The 22,770-nt window shown below is 35.1% G+C and overlaps 1 protein-coding gene across 2 annotated transcripts; it reads right to left on the reverse strand.

Annotated features, from left to right (window-relative positions):
* Positions 1-720: 720 nt before the first annotated feature.
* Positions 721-21,255, reverse strand: LOC111501856 (uncharacterized). 2 transcript variants are annotated; one of them, XM_023155768.2, is made up of 5 exons: positions 21,098-21,255; positions 17,414-17,475; positions 8,643-8,842; positions 4,582-4,731; positions 721-886 (listed from the first exon to the last, which is right to left on the reverse strand). In XM_023155768.2, exons 2-5 carry the CDS (start codon positions 17,418-17,420, stop codon positions 797-799), a joined length of 447 nt encoding a protein of 148 aa, XP_023011536.1. In that variant the 5' UTR covers positions 17,421-17,475; positions 21,098-21,255; the 3' UTR covers positions 721-796. The 2 variants fall into 2 exon arrangements, with proteins under 2 accessions (XP_023011536.1, XP_023011537.1); XM_023155769.2 differs by lacking the exon at positions 21,098-21,255 and adding an exon at positions 18,380-18,448.
* Between the last annotated feature and the right edge of the window lie 1,515 nt (positions 21,256-22,770).

A 22,770-nucleotide genomic window follows, 5' to 3' on the forward strand; every position in this document is an offset into this window, starting at 1 on the left:
GATCAAAGTAAAATAATTCTTATGCATGTACTCAATAATATTTCGCCCTCCTGTATTGTGTTTTTGAATAAATTGGACTGCCTGAGTCACGATTAGTTTACCGCGAATTTTGATATTACGAAAGAAACTGATAATTATATTTTATTCTAAAATTGACAATTGTGAAGTTATTTTATTGGACAGTTACGTTACAAGTCTAATAATAAGACTTGTACCCAATTGAAAATACGAGCAAATAACATACTCTAAGAACTGCTTATAAGCTACTACATGAAAATGTTCTAAGCTTTTACAAAAAATGGATGGACCTTAGATATGATAAGCGGGTGATCAATCGGGAAAGCAGGGTCCAGGCGGTACAAAGGTACAAAATTGCACCTTCCAAAGATCATAAATGTTCATTTGGAAAAACTCACTTCTTGTACATAATACATCAGGAAGGTTTTATAACATACGAGTAGAAGGCCTAGACCGTATACTTTCAAGAAAAAGATTACAATTTTACAATAACAAAAATGTTTCCCTTGTTGTTTGAATAGGCATGACAACAGGGCATTGGAAAGAATAAGGGGAAGATATATTGCCAAATATTCACTAGCATTTATGGCAGGAAAGATTGAAATGATCACAATTTTCCACCCAGACATATTATTTGTTTTTTGCAGTTAGGCTGACAAAGGCGTAATATCAGTGTAATCTCAACATAGTAAAAAATAATAATTATGTGTTTTGCATAATCTTTTAATTGTATTATTTATAGAAGTTAAATGTTAAAAATTTTCAGTCGTGAATGTGTTCAACCTCTCATTATCAAAATTTCATAATCTTTGAAGGGTATTTCTTTGCCCCCGAAGGAGATGTAGCATACTCCGTGAGTGGGATGAACCTGAAAAGAAAACAATTATACTATTACTAGAGAATTTCTTTGAATACCTGTAGAGCAATTATTATAATATTTTCCAAGAATCTAATATAATCCTGGTTTCTCAATCTTTATGATTTATAGATATTCATTTCGAATTCGTTTTCCAATTCAATTCAAATTGTAAAAAGGGAAAATGCTACTTTCTACAACGAATTGCCCCTTATATGTAAATCAAACTTTTTTCAAATCATAATAAATAACTAATTTTATTAATTAAAATAAGAATTAGGAAACGTCATCATTTATGGATAACTTCACACAACCTAAAAAATAAATAAATAAAACTATGAATTGAAGTTTCACTTATAGAAAAAATTACCTAATTAATTTAATATTTTCCTACCTCTCATTTTTTCCGTTTAGTAATTTTTTAACTTATTTTGATATTTCTTATCATTTTGTATTTTGAATTTCATTTTAATTCTATCAAAACGTATGTTTCATATTTTGTTTCTAAGCCCTATGAATTCATTTTCACTGTTTTCTCTCCAGTTTTTTCAATTGAGAACCAACCTTATCTCTTGTCAACTCTAAATATTTTTTCACAATATTGTCTGTCTACTCGATTTCTATTCCTTGTTATTTTATTCACATAAATAATGAATGATTACATTTCAATTCATTTGTATAATAAATGTTTTGAATCTGAATGCTTTCTAAATACTTACTAGATATTTTTGTAATATTTGAAGATATATCAGTTTTTTCTCATGTTACTGGCAATAATGCAACTTTCTACGGGTGGAATAATGTTTGAAATTGGTTAAGTAGTTTTGAAGTTTACCCATAACAAACATACACATACACATAAAATTGGTCAAAGAGAAACACAAACGTATCAAGAAAATAAATATTTAGAAATGAAACTCAAAACATTCACCTCTCCCAACATTTCTGCCCAGACGCAACTGGTATAAGCCTGCCGAAAACAACTACTTCCATGACTAATACCATGATGAACATTTATGCGAGGTCCCCGATAGAGGATAATCTTGTAGTTGCTTCTCGTTCATCTAGCAGCAGGACAATGCTGAAATCAATTGAATGATCACCTACAGACCGGTTTCGGAGATTACCCCTCGTCAGAGCAGGAAAAATCTTACCAAAAACGGCTGTGTATCTGGAACTCAACTGACTTCATCATAAATTGACTGCATTGAAGAAAGCTTCGTCTGAGATAAAGGGTTGTTGACTAGTAAGAGCTCCATTTATCCAACAAAGCTCCAAGCGGAAAAGAAGTATCCGATCAATGTCCTCCATGGCATTTACCAGATCCTACCGTGTAGAAACGTTTGGAGAGGTGAATACTTCAAATTCCAGTTCAACATTTAAACAGCTATTTCAGTGTATTCAGGGATGAATGTTAGATTTTGGAATATTTTAGGAATTCAAGGTTCGTTTCGCGAAGTTTCAGCATATAATATAGGTTTTTTTTCTGATTGATTCGGCCGTTACTTGATGAAGATCCACAGTAATTTCAAAAACTACACCTCACGATTTGATCTCCACAAACTTTATTTGAAAAATATATCACAAACTACCTGAGTCAATACAAATACGCTTCAATATAATAAGTGGTAATAACGTAAAAAAATTTCAACAGGTCTGAATTGTGGAATTACATTTCTTAACCGAGAAATCCTCGTGAAATCCCTCTTAGCTGTCACCAGTGTAATAAATGTTCCTTTCTGGTTTATTCATTCTTTGTAAATTAATTTTGACAGCTGCTATCACCAGATGCGAATTTCTCCATATCAAATTTTGGATGTTAGGCAAATCCGAAATACGCTTGAGTTCGGCCTTCTGCATGAAGAGGAGGTCTTTTTGAAACCTGATAATTTGGTATATATACTTATAGTTCTCGCTCATTATATGGTTCCAGAACAATACCGAATATGCTATAACTGAATTTGTATCTTAGTTCTTCTTCTATCTTCTCGATAGATAGACTAATAAATTTCAAATTTTTCTTTGTTTTCTTTACTCAACTTCATCTTACTCTGCGAGGATGGTATTTTTCTCAGTCCAAGAGAAAATGAAAGTCAGAGGCTCCAATATAAATTGATATTCTATATTCTATAAAATAAAAGAAAATAGAACAGAGAAAATGCCGCCAATTTGAGTGTGATATTTACTATTAATTCAACCTCTTAAACAACTACAAATGCTTCAACTCTGTACAAAATACTTTCAGTTTTACTTTAGGGAGAGTGGTGTACACCCTTAAATTTGCTTTCTTTTTTAATTGAAATCTGAACTCTAGCTAAACAACCCACACTAGGACCCAACAATAAATTACCTCTTTGCAAATAAGAAGTGAACTCAGTGACACCCCAGAACGCGGCAAGACTTCTCCGAACCTTCTGTCTTCCTTGCCTTCCAAAAAGCCAAAAAGAAATAACGGATTCCTCGCCCCCTCCGATTCTCAAACCGTTCTTCGTGACAGTCGTCCACGTGCGACGAAGGCCACCAGAAAATCTATTTCGCTGAATTGACAAAACTCTCGATTTCAATGCTAGGATATTGATATGCCCATTTTTACATCCTGAGCGATTTTCAGCTACGTGACAAATATATCTGACTGCATCTTTTCAAAATACGCCGATGAATAGTGTTTATATAAATACTCTCAGTCTGACCATAATTTTGCATTGTATAGGAGACAGATCCGGCGTTTAAAAAATTCTGAATTAAAGAAATCTGTCTCTTCCCGAATTTAAAATGTATATTACCATACATAGCTTTCACTAGGTATTACATCACGCAGCCGTAATATCCAGTCATCAGAAATTAACTCAGGATATATAAAGCTCTGAAGAAGCTAGCCACTCGCGCTGGCCAAACGTCAGGAAGAAATTCCAAAAAATCGTCGGCCTTGAAACCCGGCCGCGAAAGCCTTAACCATTTGAAATATGTATTCTTATTTTTTTGCATATTCTTCCATCATTACTTCATGTCTATTATAATTGTTTCTCTCCAAATATTTATTCTGCCACTGGACTCCCTCAAGGATCTAATCTTGGGATAGTTACATTCTTTACTTTTCATATTCATAAATGCTTTATGCAACACATTATACTGCAATAGATTAATGTTTGCAGATGATTTGAAGTTATACACCTCTGTTATCGATATAGATGACTGTACTAGATTTCAATACTTCAAATGTCTCAGGGATCTGAGTGTCCATTTCGATTATTAACTAACTTTTAATAATCACATTAATTAAATTGTTAGCTCTGCCTATCGCCCTTACGGTTTAACTGTCAGAAATTTTAAAAATTTCAGTAAATTTTTTATCTATTACTTCCCTATATTCCAGTTTAGTAAAGTCAAAGTTAGAATATGGATCCTCAACATGGAATCCCATTTATAATCAGTATATATCAAATATTGAGAAAGTCAGAAAGAAGTTTTTAAAATACTTTAGTTTTAAAACTACTGGCGTGTATCCTCAACAAATAATTATATAGAACTATTGAAAAGAGAAGAAAACAAGCCTCTGTTCTTGGTAGAACTGATTCTCTGGAATTACTTTCTACAATAGATTTTCATGTACCAAGATATTTCAGTCGTGGCATTTTTAACATTTCTAACCTTTAATTTACACATCACCGCAAAAATTTCCGTGGTTAGCCTCATTGAAATATTTATACCTTTCCAACAGTTTGAGATCCGGAATGTCTAACCCTTCCTATGTAGAGGGCTTCCCCAGTAGAAGTTTTTCCGCCCTCTATGGAACATGGTGGGACTCTCCCATTACTGGCTGAGACCCATTGGAATCGGTGTTGTGGTCCACACAGAACCTGAGAATGATTTTTTATAATCTGTTTAAAAAATTTGTTTAAAATCTGTTTTTCCGTTAATCAGCTGTCGCCCCCATACGAACGACAACTCTCAGAAGTTGAGAAACTTGTGCGAGCTAAGGACTAACGAGGTCTTACCTTTTAACGTGTAATTCCTAACACGGTTGCAGAATCATCCCAGCTTCAACCAGACAAACTATCTCGAGAAAAATATCGGGTCGAGGCAGGAATCGAACCCACGGTCTTCCGATCGTGAGTCGGGCGCACTACCACCGCGGCTAATTCCACAACTAATAATAATAATTATAATCATTATGATTTATTAACGTTTTTTTATCAAAGACATTATACAGGGTAAATGTAAGAAATCCCTGACTCGTCTTAACAAACGAAATAAGATATCAAAGAAATTTTTCGTGAAAAAGGAAACTTTTTAGTACTTTTTGATAACGAGTGTGGTATCACTCGCAGCCAAGAAGGTATTGTTTTAATCATTCGGTCATAATGATTAACGTGAAGTGAGAAGTGAGATACAAACAAGGATATGTATCCATGTTTGTAAGGATATCATACTTAGATTCGGTGGACGCCCTCTGTGAACATATTTGAAGTGACTGATGGAACAGGTAACATTGCCTGGGTTCTGAACTAAAATCCTATGTGTGAAAGATGAAATTTTGATAGGGTCGTTTCTGTACCTAGCTTCACATGAAGAAGAGGTAGTGGTGATTCAATCACCACTACTAATCACTAAGCAGGTAGTATTCCAAATTTGAAGAGTTCTGTCAGGCAAACTCAAGCAAATTCAGACAAATTCTAGCAATATATCAGACGAATGGGGACAAATTCAAGCAAATCCAAAAAATCAGGTGAATTAAAAGAATTCAAGGCGAAAGCAAGCTTGTCAGTCGATGTTGTAATCTGAGTCGAATCAAAATCAAGCTTGTGGTTAAAGATATTAGTACAGGAAAGAAACCAAAGTCGGATCCCAAAAGTAAAGACAGTCCTTGAACAGCTGGCTAAAATATATATCAGACCACCTAGATCCCACAGAACTGCTGATAAGATTGCCGGAATTCTAGATCGTATATCAGAGGAGTAAAAAGAAGAATATCGTTGGATCCTTGATGGTCCTTAGAGATAGGATTCCGATCAGGAGTTGTAAGTTTAAATGCATTAACCCCTGGGGTGAGCCTTTATATTTTGTTTCTGATCAGATTGATGAATATCTCTATCAAGGAAACGGATGAGAAGTACCTATAGAATATTTAATATTTTTTTTTCATCTTTGACTCTCTGAGTTAATCTACAGTTACGAGAATTGAAAAGATGGTACAATAGTACCACAATATTTCTGTAATTTACTGTAGATGGCGTCCAAATGAGATCAGTTAATTTAGTATTTAGTATTTTCAATACTATTATTTGAATTCCTATAAAAGTCGAAAGTCCAACTGCGCTCTTGCCTCCGCAAACTCAAGAGCTATTCATTTCCACCTGGGCAATACTACTATTGATTACGCACGTTAAAAGACAAAACCTTGTTATTCTTTTGCTCAGACAAGTTTTGACTTTTGTGGGTTGTCGTTAGTGGAAGGGTGATAGCTGGCTAACAAAAATATACAGGGTGTAACTAAATAAGTGTAAAACATTTGAGGAGGTGATTCCTCATCGAAAAAAAAAGATCTTTCATATAAAGAAATTTCATTGGAGCATCCCTTGTTAAGATACAGCAATTTGAATAGGGTACATAAAATTTGTATAACATTTTTTTTTCAGAAGCACTAAAAAACTTACAATGTTGAAATTAATCTGACGTTTTGTACTACCAAAGAGACATTTAGCCAGAAATTTATTTGGTTCACCCCATGGTTGTAAGGGGTGGAAAACGCAACCCCTAAAATTTATTTCCAATGTAACTTTTTGTCTTATTATTTGTTTACCATTTAAAAACCTATTTCCGATAGCCTGTCTTATTCTAAACAAAACATGTCTCTTGGACTTTTCGCCCAAAATAAACCAGTTCGCAGCAAAACATTATTTTAGGAACAACTATAGAGATACATCGTCATAAATGCGAAAATACGAAACTAATCTATGTAGTAGGTCACTATTAGCGATAGTGACAATTGAATTGCTATGACACTGTCAGTTTGTAAATTTTCGAAATTGAATTAATACTAACTGTGTGTTGTTGTTCTGTTCTTAATTTATTACTTTAATAATTCACTTGTTATTAAAATGGCATACGCAAATGAGGAAATGGCTGATATGCATTACGTATACGGTCTGTCGCAGGGGAATGGGTTAGAAGCTTCTTGAAGATATGCTGAAATGTATCCTCAACGGTAGCATCCTTCACATAGAATATTTGCTCGACTTCATCAACGACTACGAGAATATGGTTCATTAGACAAAAGAACGCAGGATTGTGTTCGCCATCGAGAAGTGCGAACACCACAGCTTGAAGAAGCAGTACTTAATTTGATTGAAGAACAACCTACTACCAGTACTAGAATGATTGCTTTCCAGCTAAATGTTGATCATATGACGGTATTTCCAATTTTAAAGGAACAACTCTTTTACCATCTGCAACGAGTACAGGCACTGTTATCGCGAAACTTTCCGAACCGTCTTGAATTTTGCAATTGGATGCTGGAAATGATTAGAAGAAATTGTGACTTTCTGAAGACGATAGAATTCACAGACGAATGTAGTTTTTCTCGGGACAAGTTATTAATTTTCATAATTACCACATATAGGCTGATGAAAACCCTCACGCTATTGTCGAAACTAACCATCAAGAACAGTTTTCTCTTAACGTGTGGCTCGGAGTTATTGGGGATGATTTAATTAGGCCTCATTTTCTATCTCCTCTATTAAATGGTGAGGCATACGTTCAATTTTTAAGAGAAGTGCATCCAGTACTTCTGGAGGAAGTTCCTTTGGGCGTCAGAAGGGATATGTTTTTTATGCATAATGGGGCTCCTGCCCATTTTAGTCAAGTAGCACGTCAGCATTTAACTGAAACATATGCAAATCAGTGGATAGGTCGAAGAGGACCACAGAACTGGCCCGCTCGATCCCCGGACATCAATCCTCTCGATTTCTCTACTTGGGGCCATTTACAGCATTTGGTTTATCGTACTCATGTTCGCGATGTAGAGGACTTAAGAAACCGCATCATCGATGCGTGCAGGGTAATCAGAGAGACTCCAGGAATATTTGAGCGGATACGTGGCTCAATGCGCCGAAGTCTAGATGCATGCGTAATGTCTGAAGATAGACATATTGAACATTTACTATGATTTCTACATGTTGTGTGTTTTGTTATTAATAAATTAGTTTTGTTTATTACTCTTTAATCGTTTAAAGCAGGTACTAACTGCAAAATAACAATAAATCCAGTTCGCATTTATGACGATGTATCTCTGTAGTTGTTCGTAAAATAATTTTTTGCTGCGAACTGGTTTATTTTGGGCAAAACTCCCAAAGAGACATTTTTTGTTTAGAAGGAAACAGGCTAGGGGAAATACATTTTTAAATGGTAAACAAATGATAAGACTGGCTAAGTGTCTTTTTGGTAGTACAAAACTCCAGGTTAATTTCAATATTTTAACTTTTTCAGTGCTTGTGAAAAAAATTGTTATACAAATTTTATGTACCCCCTTCAAGTGGCTGTATCTTAACAAGGGATGCTCCAATGAAGTTAGTTTTTTTATATGAAAGATCCTATCTTTTTTTCAATGAGGAATCACCTCCTTAAATGTTTTACACTTATTCAGTTACACCCTGTGTAAATATCACCACATATTCCATCCACAAAATACATCGATAATATTATACTTTAATAAAATATAGAAACTGTTGAGAATAAGTAGAAAAACATTTGAAAAATGTATTATACTGACCTGGACCCTATTTTTGGCATGTTCTTTTCCATTATACGCCACATAGGCTACATTTTTTATAGGAATAACTTTCGAAGGAATCCAGTCTCCTTGATGAAAAGCTTTCCCTACGTAAATATGAGATCCGTCCGCATCATATCCACCGCGTAAAGCATTTCCAGGCATTCGAGATGTCACATCTGTTTCCACCCAGTTGTAAGCTATCAAAAAATCAAAATTATCATATAGATCCTTCATTGTATTGAAGATAAAAACCAATAATTATAAAACCATGAGAATATATAAGAAGGAACGAGGATAAACTAGGCGCAAGTTCAAAGGAGATTTTCAATTCAGGTAAACTGAGCTCGGTCATTTGAGGAGAACCATAATTCAAGCATCAGCCATCATAAAATTTAAAATGATCAATTTCATCGTACAGAGTGTTATTTAATAAGTGTCAGATATTCTACAAGACGGTTCCTCAGTTATTCATATAAGGAATGCGGGATACTGCATCTGAAGCAACTATATTGTTTGAATGTTATATTGAAATATAAAGAAATAAAAAATCATGCCAGTTTACCTACGAATAATTATGGTACACGACAAAACAGCACATGTTGTTCCACAGATGAGCAAATTTGTTTGTCAGCGATCATTTTCTTATTTAGCACCCAAAGCGTTCAATTTTATTCCTTACCATATTGAAGAAATAATGGACTTTTACATGTTTGAAAATAAGGTAAAACGATTCATATACGAAACACCAAGAGCCAAATGTAATGATATCGTCGAACCAAATTTCTCCAACTGATTCATTTCATTTTATTTTAATTATACTCGCCTTTTTAATTCTTTATGCACGGGTTTAATTTTTATTTTCATAACTATTACTTATTCCAAAATGTTTCTACTTTTAAAATGTTCTTATTCTTATTAATGTGTTTGCTTTTTTAAGTAATCTGTTATTCCCATATATATTTTTAAAGCTTATTGCTTTTTTCGTGGTGTTCTTGTATTGGACTAAATATTTATTAGGTAGTTAAGTAATGTACTTTTATCTCGAAACAGCTGTTTTCTCACTTATCGAGTATGTATCATCTATGCAAAAAAAATATTTACTGTATAAATGTTCTCATTATTGTGTTTGCTTTTTATATTACACTGTCATTTCCATATATATTTTTTAAGTGCGATGCTTTCTTTGTAATGTTCTTATATTGGATTGGACATAGTTTTCTTTTTATGTAGTTAAGTAAGATAATTTTTGCTCGAAACGAGTGTTTGCTCACTTATCGAGTAGGTATCATTTATGCAAGACAATTGTATATCCTGTATACATTCTCTCTCTTTTCGTTAATAAATGATATTAGTCCTTAGCTCACACAAGTTTCTCAACTTCTGAGAGTTGTTCTTCGTATGGGGGTGATAGCTGATTAACGGAAAAACAGATTTTAAACAGATTTTTTAATTATTATTAGCGTACTCTTTGGAAAATCACTGGAGTGTCTTGAATCGATCTGCAAGAGTTGATTACTTCATTTCTTAATTCTTCTTCATTTGGTATAGATGGCTGGTAAATTGAAGATTTCAAAACTAAATTATACAGTTTTTGTAAAACCCTTTATAGTCAAAAACATACAATAAACTGTATTAATTAGTTTTAATATGAATTTTCATCAAGTATCGGTCAGTTCTATTAAATTATTGAAGTTTTAGATGTCCCCATAGGAAAAAATCCAAACTGTTGAGGTCTCGTGACCTAGGGGGGGCATGCTTGAGGCCCTCCTCGTCCTATCCAACGATTACCGAAAATCTTATCTAAAAATGCTCGCGCTTCAGGGCTGTCGCCATGGGGGGGTGAGGGGGAGCCTCTCCCCCTGCTTTTTCGACTCGGGAAAAAGTTGGGAAAAGTTGGGAAATTTTGGGCCATGAAGATAGAAAAAAATAATAGTGAAAAAATGAATAAAAATTAAAAAAATAAAAATGAGAGAAAAGAAAAGGAGAGGTAATAAGAAAAGGGAAAGAACCAGGAGAAGGTTAGGATTTCCCAACATGCATAACTTGAAGAGAATTCTGAGTTGTTTGAAATCTTCAAAAAATTTTAATTTCTCCCAAGTAAGAAAACAGTCCTGAACAGTCCACAAATTTTTAAGTGACAATTTTACAAAATTTATAATTTTTCGCTGTTTTTTTGAATTGGAAAAGTTAAGAAATTTCGGACCGTGAAGATAGAAAAAATAATAGTAGAAAACAATAAGCACAATATTATTGTTTCCTTTCATTTGTATTGAATATTCCTATACATGGTGATATGGTGGAAGACCAAGGACCTTGGTCCAGAGTAAAATAATTCCCATTATTATTTTAATAATCACCGAAATTTATTTTTGTTTGTGCATACCTTAACGGGCATAAGCATTCAGCCAATCTTTGGATAGCTAAGTAAGAAAATTAATATATTATAGTAGTAACAAATCCCTCGGCCTTCATTTCTTCGAAAGTTGGGAAATTTTGCTGGTGAGGTTGGGAAAATTTGGATTCCCTCCCCCCCCTGGGCGACGGCCCTGTCGCGCTTGTATGCTAAAATGTGCCAAGGCACCGTCATGTATAAATCACATTCCATTTTGTAGTCTAAGCGGCGCATCTTCCAGTAAAATAGGCAAATCTTCTTCAAGAAAACGAAGATATCCTTCTCCGTTTGATCTTCCCGGAATAAAGAATGGGCCTATAAAATAATCTCCAAGGATACCTGCTCACACTTTGAGAGAGAACTGTTCTTGAAAATTGTGATTCCTGTATCGCATGGGGGTTTTTCTCTGACCACGAATGATTGTTGAGAAAATTACGTATAGCGTTGCGTTGCGTCGGTGAACAGGATTTAATTTTCAAATAAAGGATTTTGAATAAGGCGTTGGAGAAGCCAACGACATTAGTCGATACATACCAGAACATGAGAAATGTTTAGCGTCGGACTATTTTTCAGGAGCTTCCGTAAACCGAATGTGAATTTTCGAAAAGGTTTTTCAATAAGGAAAGAAATATTTCGAAATAAATTTCGAAATATTAATCTCTCCCAACTACCTACACAGTGAGGTGTGGTAAAATTCTGTCGAAAAACAACTACTTCCCAGGCTAATACCACGGGGTATTACCTCTAGTCAATACAGGAAAGATCCTACCCAGACAGCAAAATATCTGGGACTCTATTAATTTCAACACGACTCTGACATATATGAAACATTCGTCTGAGAGAAAGAGATTGTTAACTAGTAACAACTCCATCTCTCGAATAAAGCCTCAAGCGGAAAAGAAATATCCCATATATCAAAACTTAAACGCTTGGGGCTCTGTTCATGAGATGGAAATGTTACTAGTTAACAATCTTCCTCTCAGACGAAGATTTCATATATGTACCAGAGCCGTGTTGAAATTAATCGAGATAGGATCTTTTCTGTACTGACGAGAGGATATACCTCGAAACCGCGGTGTGCAGGTGATCTACTTGAATAGTTTCAACATGGTCCTGCTGCTGGATGAACAAGAAACATTTGCAAGACTAACCTCTGTGCGAAATCTTGCATACATATATGTTGGATATAATTAAATATCCTGCATGGTATTAGCCAGTGAAGTAGTTGTTTTTCGACGTTTACCACACCCTACTGTGTAGGTAGTTGGGAGATATTAATATTTCGTTATTTTCTTATACGTATGTATAGTTTTCACTGTTGATTTCTGTAAGGTTTTTGAAGTAAGAATTGTGCGGTTAACGTTTAGCTTCATATGCATTCCCGTTAGCAAGTCCGTATGTGAAATGTATGTCAGAATACTCTGTATTGGTGAAGTTTACCGTTTTCAAACAAATGATCACACTATACAGGGTGTTGCTGGATTTCCTCCTTTACTCTCGGGAATGTATAGATGAGAAGATGAGGTCAAAATATCATCAGCACTTCATGTAACTATTGTTTCTAGAATCCTTCGTTACCAAAATACGGACCCTCAAAGTTACAAAATGAAAAATCTTTTTCTTTGATAACTTTTCAAGTGAATATACAAAATCAGCCAAATTTTGGTGATTAACTAAACAAATGAATTGCTTTGATGAGCTTTCATGCAAGAGTTAGTTGTGCTACAAAGTCAGGAACGGACTACCCCCGATGGTCCACATGACAAAACTTTGATATAACAGATATCCAATATCTTTCAACAAAATCAGGTTTAATAAACAATTTTCAGAATAAAAGTACTCGTACGAAAAATCGATCGGAACAACGATTTTTGATAAAAATGCACTTTTGTTCATTTTGAATGAAAATGGAAATGATAGGTGAAAGGTTCATAACGATTCATAACTTAATGCAAACACGTTAACTTAACAAAACTCATGGTGTAAATATAAATCGTAAACCATTGGTAGCGAAATTCACAATGAATTTTTTACAAAGTGTCCGATATTACACAAGACGATTCCTCGGGTATTTTCAATGTAAAAAATTTCACATAAGCATCGGTCCCCAAGGTTTTCATGCGGTGGAAGCTACCGCAACTCTTCTAAATATTTTCAATTCCCTTGTATAATGATTACCAATGAAGGTGTATGGAGTTGAATATCAACAATTTGAACTTTTTCATGTTTTTGTTTTTCGAAAAAGCAAGCAATTCAATAATGAAGATAAAACTTAAAACCCAAAATACCAATATATGTATACTATAATGTCATAAACAATTTGATAAGTATTGGAATTCCTATTTCTAAACTATTCTGAAATAAAACATTGTTGTCTATTATACAGTGCTAGTCAAAAGTCCCCTCCCCCCCTCGTATCTTTGGAACGGGTATACTTATAATAATGAAATTTGGAGGGTGGAAATAAACGGATGTAGGCTTCTTAACTGGTCATAACAGGTGACGCAATAGTCATAAATGACGTCACAAGGCCACTGTGACCAAAAATTTTAAATGGGACCCTATGGCAAGTGACAGCTCGTTTGAAAGGTATTGAAAATACCTATTCAGTCATACCAATTCTGTTTGGGTTTCGGCTGATTTTGATTGATAAATTGAAGAAATACGAAAATTATTGTTTCGCATTTAATTAATAAAGATTTTAAAGTACGCCTCTGGTTCATTGTCAAAAAGGTTGACGTGTTTGAATTATCTACTTGTCAAAAGTGTTTATACCTTGAAAATTTACCTAAGCTATTGTTTAACGAGACGTTTAAGTGTTTACATAGGCAAAATGGGACGTACTGTAGCCGACAAAGTAGCAGCTATCTTAATAATTGGTGAATGTAGAAACAATTTCCATGCAGCGGAACGACTGTTTAATGAGAGGTACCCCGATCGCCCTATATCGAGGGTTTATTTGAGGGAGCTTCTTCGGAAGTTTGAAGCATCAGGTAGTGTTCAAGATGCCAAACGATCTGGTCGACCAACAATTAGTGATGACAAAAAAATTGACATACTTGGAGAAATGGTAGTGAACCCTACTTCTTCCACAGCCCAAGTTGCGTCTATCTGTGAAGTCAGTCAAAGGACAGTACATAGGGTGTTGGCTAAAAACAAATTTCATCCATACAAACTAAAAATGGTGCACCAACTTTCAGATGATGACTCCGACCGAAGACTAGAATTCTGTGAAACTATGTCCGATAAAATGAACCAACAATCAGGCTACATACAGACAATTTGTTTTAGTGACGAAAGTACTTTCTTTCTCAATGGAAATGTTAACACTCAAAATGTGAGGTATTGGAGTGACACAAATCCTCACATCTTTCGTGAAAAACATACTCAATTTCCAGAAAAAGTAAATGTTTGGGCAGGTATTTTGGGAAACCACATAGTTGGGCCTCTTTTTCTCAATGCTAACTTAACCGGTGAATTGTATCTGGAGATGTTACAAACTGATATTGAGGCGTTAATTCTTGAAATTCTAGAAGATAATCCAGATGAATTCGACAACTTGGAAATAACGTTTCAACAAGATGGTGCTCCTGCACACTATTACGGTGCAGTAAGACGTTACCTAGATGAAGATTATCGTGGTAGATGGATTGGACGACGAGGTTAGATCGAATGGCCAGCTCGGTCACCGGACCTTACACCATTAGATTTTTTTCTATGGGGGTACTTGAAATCTAAGGTTTACGCTACAGCACCTGACAGTATTGCCATTCTGAAACAACGAATTGTTGAAGAATGTAGGGCAATTTCCGCTGACACACTGGGACGAGTACGACAAGAGTTTAGCAATAGGATGCATTACTGCCAGGAAGTAGATGGAGCACATTTTGAACACTTATTATAAGAACTGGTTCTTAAATCTTTATTAACTAAATGCGAAACTATAATTTTCGTATTTCTTCAATTTATCAATCAAAATCAGCCGAAACCCAAACAAAATTGGTATGACTGAATAGGTATTTTCAATACCTTTCAAACGAGCTGTCACTTGCCATAGGGTCCCATTTAAAATTTTTGGTCACAGTGGCCTTGTGACGTCATTTATGACTATTGCGTCACCTGTTATGACCAGTTAAGAAGCCTACATCCGTTTATTTCCACACTCCAAATTTCATTATTATAAGTATACCCGTTCAAAAGATACGAGGGGGGGAGGGGACTTTTGACTAGCACTGTATGAAACCCATCCACGGTGTAGATTTTGAAAGCCAATCCATCAGTCAATAGACTTGAAAAAAGTATTGTAATTTCATCAATTCAATGCTTGATTTATTTCAATCGGTTCATAAATTAAAAAGTTATGACAGTTTCAGGAATCACATTAATCATTTATTTGTAATGCACTGTTTGGAACCTTTGGGGTAGTAATGAATATTACGGTAATCAATTGTTAGGGAAAAAACTATAGAAACTTGGGTTGACTAGGTTTATGATTTGAAAAACGTTTTTTTTTTCTACATCAAAGATACGCAAATGATGAGAACTGTTTGCTTAGAAGATGCAGGAAAGCCAAAACTATCGCAATTAAACTCCACTAGCGATACGCCCCGATTGATTTGGCATGGTTAGCAAGACATTCTTCAAAGATAGACAAACGCTATGTCAGATTTTTTGTAGACCTAGAGAAAGAATCACACCATACTTTGTTTTGTTATGTCTTGAAGGAATTAGGCAGCGATATCGATGAAGACTTCCATATTTTGAACATTTCTCACAAAAAATCATTTAATTATACAAATAAACCTTTCCCATGAATAATTTCGTCAGTTGGTGGAAACCTTATGGAAATCCGTTCTCTCTCTCTCTTTATAATACGTAGTGATCATGATCATATAGGTAAATGAACATTTTCTTTTAGTAATTTAGTAAAATTATCATTATAAATTTTCAGTAAATTCAAATAAATTCGACTTTCTCCTTACACACATGAAAATAAACAAAAATGATATCAAGTTTAGTCAAATATGTCGTTGCAGTTGAATTCAATTCATTCACCTTAGGTTAGGTTAGGTCCGAAGTGAGTGGTCTATTCAACCCTCCACCGCAACCCGCAAGGGTTTATTGTGACCCACGCCTATTCACACTCGACCAAATAAACCCAGCTTCTTAACGAAAACATTTAGTATGCATGGTGAGTGGTCTTTCAGGTTAGATGTTAAGAATACGGCTCTGACGAACTATAAAAACCTGATTCGGTTCCTAGCGGGGCAGGCACAAAGTATGTGTTCTGCTGTTTCATCATTTCCCAAACAGAGACGACACACACTCTTCCAACAGTCCGACTCCCTGCATGTAATGATTCAAATGACAGTTACCTGTAAGAAGGCCTGTTAGATAACGTAGTTCATCCCTACTGTAGTCCAACAACTGTTTGGTATCAAGCTTCGAAAGGTGAATAAACGCCTTGGAGTGAGCCAATCCTGAAAGATTCTGCCAGAAGTCCATAAATCTTTGTTTGGCAAAGGTTCTGGTCCGATGAAACTGCTTGCAACACCCTCCTTTGCAAAATAGTCTAGCCTCATTGCCTTCCAGGCCAGTGTGGCCAGGAATCCAGACCAGAGACAATCTGTTAAGTTTTCCTATCGAGGAGAGTCGTTTTTGGCAATTTGCTACCAATTTAGACGTTGCTCGATAGGAGCCAAGAGCTTCCAACTGCGCTTGACTGTCCGAGAATATTTTTATTGACTTGTGAATGAGGTTGGATTCATCCAATCTCTCCGCACACAATTGAATAGCGTAAATTTCCGCTTGAAATACAGTCGCATAGGTTCCTAGGCAAGTTGATATCTCTGTTCACCTTAAAACGATTCCTGCTGATTAATGCAAAATCAACCTAAAGTTATAGATTAGTTTTGTACACAGTTCGTCGATCATACGTGCCTATCATTCGTGATGCTGCTTCAAAATTTTGTTAGAATATAGTTGAACTACAAATGAATATTAACGAAAAGGATTAAATCATGATTATGACTTATGACTGAATATGTGATGAGACTGTGCCATGGGAAGCCCCGTAAAAGTGTATATTTGGGACGAATGTACCTAATTCTAGTCATACAAAATGAAAAATTCTAATTATAGCAATAAACTGTGAAGCTGGAATCGTGATTTCTCCAACTTCTGCTACTACAACAAGTCTTATAGAATACAATTTGTTTTATAAAACTACATATATGAACATTTGATCTACTGAAAATATCTAAATGTTCATAATATACTGATAAAGAAAAATTACTCTGAAAACAATAATTTTCATCATAATTATAAATATGTGCTCTGAAGTCTGAATAATATTTAAAAAACATATTACACTTACCAGCCATAACTTCGGTTGTATTTGTTCTTGCTCGTTCGAACGGTTATCACACTCTGCGAAACCTGATAAAAAAATATGATCATATCTCTATATTGAACATTTATCAGTCAGATAGGAACAGCGTAGAATCACCACTTCAAAATTGTTTGAATTGGTAGTCGATAGATGTAGAATGCAAGGAAACTTGTCCAATACAACTGATCTCTAAACTGTAAATCAAGTGTTATATTTCTTACCGAAAACCGAACAAGTAAGCTAAAATATATTACGTGAAGATAAATTTACTCAGTTAATACAGATCCGTCTTTCAAACGGAAGTGAATGCAAGCTTGCATTGCGCAAGGATAATCAATTTTTGTCCTCAACGAAATGTGAAGATCAATGTTCTTACATACATCAGACTAGCGTGTAAAAAACACCATTTTTTCACAAATGGTAAGGGTGCATACTTGAAGACTGACTGTAAATCAAATCACCTGAATGAACAATTCGTTCAGGCCAATGTCAACTAAGCCACACTCTAAATTGATGGACTGGCAATACAACTGCTGTTGGCAATACAACTACCAGAATATATTTTCAATTATTGGAACATACTTGCAGACCGGTTTTGGGCTATTTGGCCCCTCATCAGTGCAAGGTAGTGTCAACATCAACATGAAGTAGATGATTTCCCATGATTAAAAATCGAATTCCTTTCAGAGTTGTGTCAAAAGCCAAATTGTCAAAAATACTAATTTTCGAAAATATTCAATTTTCCGGCGCCTCCACCACGTGTCGCGTCCCAAATGGCTCGTGAGTTGGGGGTTAACTTAGATGGTAGGATTTATATGAATATAATAATCATAGATAACAAATACTGAAGTTTATTATAATAAAGGTACAACATAGCCCTCAACAATGTTACGATACTTCAAAAATATGGTTCAACAAGCCAATAATACAAAACATAAAAAATACACTTACCGAAGGTACATTTTCAGGGGTGATGGATGTGTTATCTTCAGAAGGTGGCAACCGAATCATCAATGCCCAGACACTCTAGTTCCCGATTTTAGGTCGAAGTCTAATATTGCCAATCAGCATTATTGCATTATCGCTAATTGCCGAATATCTTAATTTTATAAAGGTAATTGAACTTTTACTAGATCGACCCTTACAGTGCGGTGCACTGAGGCTATGAATTTGGAGAATTGAATATTTTCGGAAATTAGTATTTTTGACAATTTGGCTTTCGACAGTATCATTCCTCAAACTAGGCTGAAGCCAACGACAAACAACATATTTGTCATCGCCCCATCTGCCCGTGAACGAGGTAACCAACCGCATATCCAATTTCCTCGTATAAAAAAAAGGAATGACACACTGAAAGGAATTCGATTTGTAATTATGGAAAATAATCGACTTCATGTTGATGATGGACACTACCTTTACCGAAACTGGTCTGAAAGTCGCTCCAATAATTGAAAATCGATTCCGGCAGTTATATCGTTAACAACATATGAGGGAATTACTTCTGTGAAGAGTTCTACAATGAGATCTGTCGGATATTATCCAACGCCCTTCGTGGTATTAGCCAGGGAAGTAGTTGTTTTCTGATAGGTGTCAGTCCATTAACCTACAATGTAGCTGAGTTGAGACTGGCCTGAACAAATTGTTTATTTAGATAATTTAACATAACATTTGATATACATACCATTATACAATACAGCTACCCACTCGGTCAATACAGATCCATCTTTCAAACGGAAGTGAATGCAATGTTGCAGTGTGCAAGGGATGTCAATTTTTGACCTTAACGAAATTTGAGAATCAATATTCGTAAAGACATCCAAGCTACTCTCGGGGCATTGATAAATCCCAGTTTTTCACATTCCCGGCCCGGGAATGTGAAAAACTGGGGAAACTGGTGGTCCGGAATAAATTGACTCTAAATTGGAGGTCTGGACACTTAGGAATCACAGCCGATAAGTGTGCTAGACACGAAATTATGGTACGATATCAGATCAGAAAATTGGTCAAAAATTAACATAAAGAGTACTGAAAAAATATACCTGGAAATGCTCTGGGACCACTGACGACAGAATGATTACATGGCTAGTCGGTGGATATCATCAATTTAGATTTAGAGGATACTTGAACAAAATAGAGCTGTTCAACGGAAAACTCAGCTACATGCAATGCAATGAAGAGACAAAGACTTGTTTTAAGTGAATGTCAGATGCTGAATCTCAACAAAGCATATTATAGATTGGCTCAGAACAATCACTGGACACTGTCCATCAAGAGGGCAGGCACCTAATTAAATAGGGCTGTATAACTGCAACAACTGCAGGCAAAGCAACAAAGGGACAGAGGTAGCTCGTTATATTTTATGGGAATGTGAGACGTTTGTTCACAGGAGGCAAGCAATTTATGGACAACCTAAAATTTAGGTTATTTAATAATGTCTAGTACTAGAAACAGTATTGTTGAAATGGATTTCATGGAAAGATAGGAGAAAACGAAATATATTAGAAAACGAAATGTATTTTGTACTCTAAAAACACACCTGTTAATTATTTTAACTGCAGCATACTGATGTTGTAGATCTTTTGAATATTTTATAATGTTAGTAACAAAGAAATATTTTTATAAATGGGAGAAATTGAATGGAACTGGCCGATTATTGATGAAAATCCACATCAAAACTCACTAATTCAGTTCACTGTGGGATTTTCACCATTAAAGGTCGATACAACCGCGACACGTGTGTTTCGCAGAAATGCTGCCGATAAAAATATTGGGAAAGTGAAGGAAATTGGTATGGAGTATCGGCGAATCACAATTAGAGAAGTTGCTGAGGATGTCGGCATATCGGTTGCCTTATTTCAAATCCGTTCCAAAATTACTGAATTTTTACAAAAAAAAAAAAAACGGCGATCCAGATTTGCTTTAGAGGGTCATAACCGGGGACGAATCATGGGTACATGGTTATGACATCGAAACCAAAGTTCAATCGTCCCAATGGAAGAGCCCAGGGGCGCCAGGACCAAAAAAAGCATGCCAAATTCGATCAAATGTCAGAGTTTTGCTCACTGTTTTCATTGATCACCGTGAAGTAGTGCATGAGAAGTTCTTGGCATATGCTCAGAAATATTATTGCATTAAAACGAAAAGATTGTTGTCAAGGTTGTGATTCTATGTATTTTTTCATCATTTTTCCTCATCTGTTCAGTATAATTTCCGTACGCCACTGCTAAAGACAGAGTAAGGCAAAAACATCAGTTATTTTCAAGAATTTAGTACCTACTTTTTGGAATTATAGTATAGACACGGCTGGCATACTATGAGTGAGAGGTAAGAAATTAATACGAGGTATTATCATTGTTTTCATGTGCGAGGTTTCATAAGGTATTATTAGCTAGTAAATTTATCAGACCCGGTACATTACTCTTTTATTTAGCTGTTCGCATTGACTTCGTATAGACTATACCTGTAAGAATAACTGAACATGGTCTTAATTGTAAAAAGTATCATACACACAAATAACAGCAAACTAATCACAAGTTGAATACTTATTTATAATGGAAATTCCATTGTTTTGAAACCCTTAACATATATATGTAGTTCGGACTCTGAGACTGTTCGATATCCTTTAATTCATAATATTTGTATATCACATGTAATTTCGAAATGACTCACCGTATTGTTATTTTCGTTTTCTGAATTCAGCAACTTATATTCATGAATTTATTTCATTCGCTAGCTTCGCAAATATCACATTATGTTTGTGAAACTCGCTATCAGTATATATTTGTATCCGGTCAAATCGGGAATGTTTTCAATATTAAATTTCTGTATATCGCGCTGTCTCGATGTCCTTGAAATATTGTGCTGTGCCACAGGATTCTGTTCTCCAATAAGTATTTTAACTGACCTTTGGCGGGAAAGACTGCGCATCTTCGTGCTCTTCCTAAATCCCGGCTCAAATTGGCCTGTGGTGCTGTGAAGAAATGTTATGATGATGATTACAATTTTTTTTTTATTCAGGTCCGAACAAATAAGAAAGAATCTGAATTCTATGTAGGTAGGTTTTTCACTTAGTTCAGTTTTTTGTGTTTTATTGCAGATGGTAGACAGTTATATAGGAAACAGTTGTATGCATACGGTAACAAAAATATGGAACACTCGCATTGATAACTAATAATTTTTTTATGAAACATCCAAAATTGTTTTTAGTTTTGCATTTTGATTAAAATTTTCAACACTTTGTATGAAAAGCACTTTTTGATGTATCACATACCTGTACAACTCACTTGATTGAATCAGGTTGGTATACCTGAGATATTTTCAATATTCGCTGGAGAAGTGGATGACGTCATGATTCGATCAGATCCTATTTTAGGGACTCTATTACCTAATACAGTTTGGAACATTTATTGAAAATAACAATGATAAATCAAAATGCCTGTGGCAAATTGTGAAAGAAATTAAAGGAACAAACAAATCACATATAGTCATTGGGCATATTTGACGACAGGATATAAATCAAATCATCTAAAGGAACAATTCGTTCAGGCCAGTCTCAACTCCCTACTATGTAGGTTAATGGACTGACACCTATCAGAAAACAACTACTCCCCTGGCTAATACCACGAAGGACGTTGGATTATATCCGACAGGTGTCAGTGCAGGATTCTTCACAGAAGTAACTTCTGCATATGCTGTTGGTGATACAACTGCTGGAATATATTTTCAATTATTGGAACACACTAGCAGACCGGTTTTGGGCTGTTTGGCCACTCGTCGGTTCAAGGCTCAGAGTAATAAGAAGACATAGAGTTGACATGCCTGTACGGTGCCTATACCAATACAGTACATGTGTTTTGAAACGGGTATCGTACTATCCTGTTCTGTACAACTTATGGGCGCGGGGGGTGGCGGGTAATGAGAGATTATGGAGAGTTTATTTACATTTGAAGTAAGTTGGACCATTTCCATAATGATTATGGAAATGAAGCCAGTCTTTCAACCACCTACTAGATTTTTATTAATGTATGGCTTTATAATAAAGCGCGTGGTTTACTGGGTTGAAATTAAATTATTCCCAATGATCTAATTCATAATAATGATAAATGTTAATTTCAAAAGTAATGAACTTTGCTTTATGATGAAGAAATTTGTGATTTATTCTCAGATTTGATAAACAAGAGGTACGGTTTGTAAAGTCCGATATAAAGAATTTTCGATTGGAAATCATGAATATTTATAATTACGATTGAGGTTTGATATAATTATGTGATTTCATTCTCATAATGTGGACCGACATTATGTTTTTTTTCAATGATTCATGCTGACGAATTTTTTAATTACGA

Source organism: Leptinotarsa decemlineata, unplaced genomic scaffold, assembly GCF_025532065.1.
Source record: "Leptinotarsa decemlineata unplaced genomic scaffold, Ldec_3_MD MMD2_tig00003335_RagTag_RagTag, whole genome shotgun sequence".
Taxonomy (NCBI): Eukaryota; Metazoa; Arthropoda; class Insecta; order Coleoptera; family Chrysomelidae; genus Leptinotarsa; species Leptinotarsa decemlineata.

Coding starts and splice junctions, on each gene's coding strand:
- LOC111501856 (XM_023155768.2), bottom strand. Junction 4,732..8,642: donor ATGCCAAAAATAGGGTCCAG/GTCAGTATAATA, acceptor AATCATTCTCAG/GTTCTGTGTGGACCACAACA. Junction 887..4,581: donor GATCTCAAACTGTTGGAAAG/GTATAAATATTT, acceptor TTTTCTTTTCAG/GTTCATCCCACTCACGGAGT.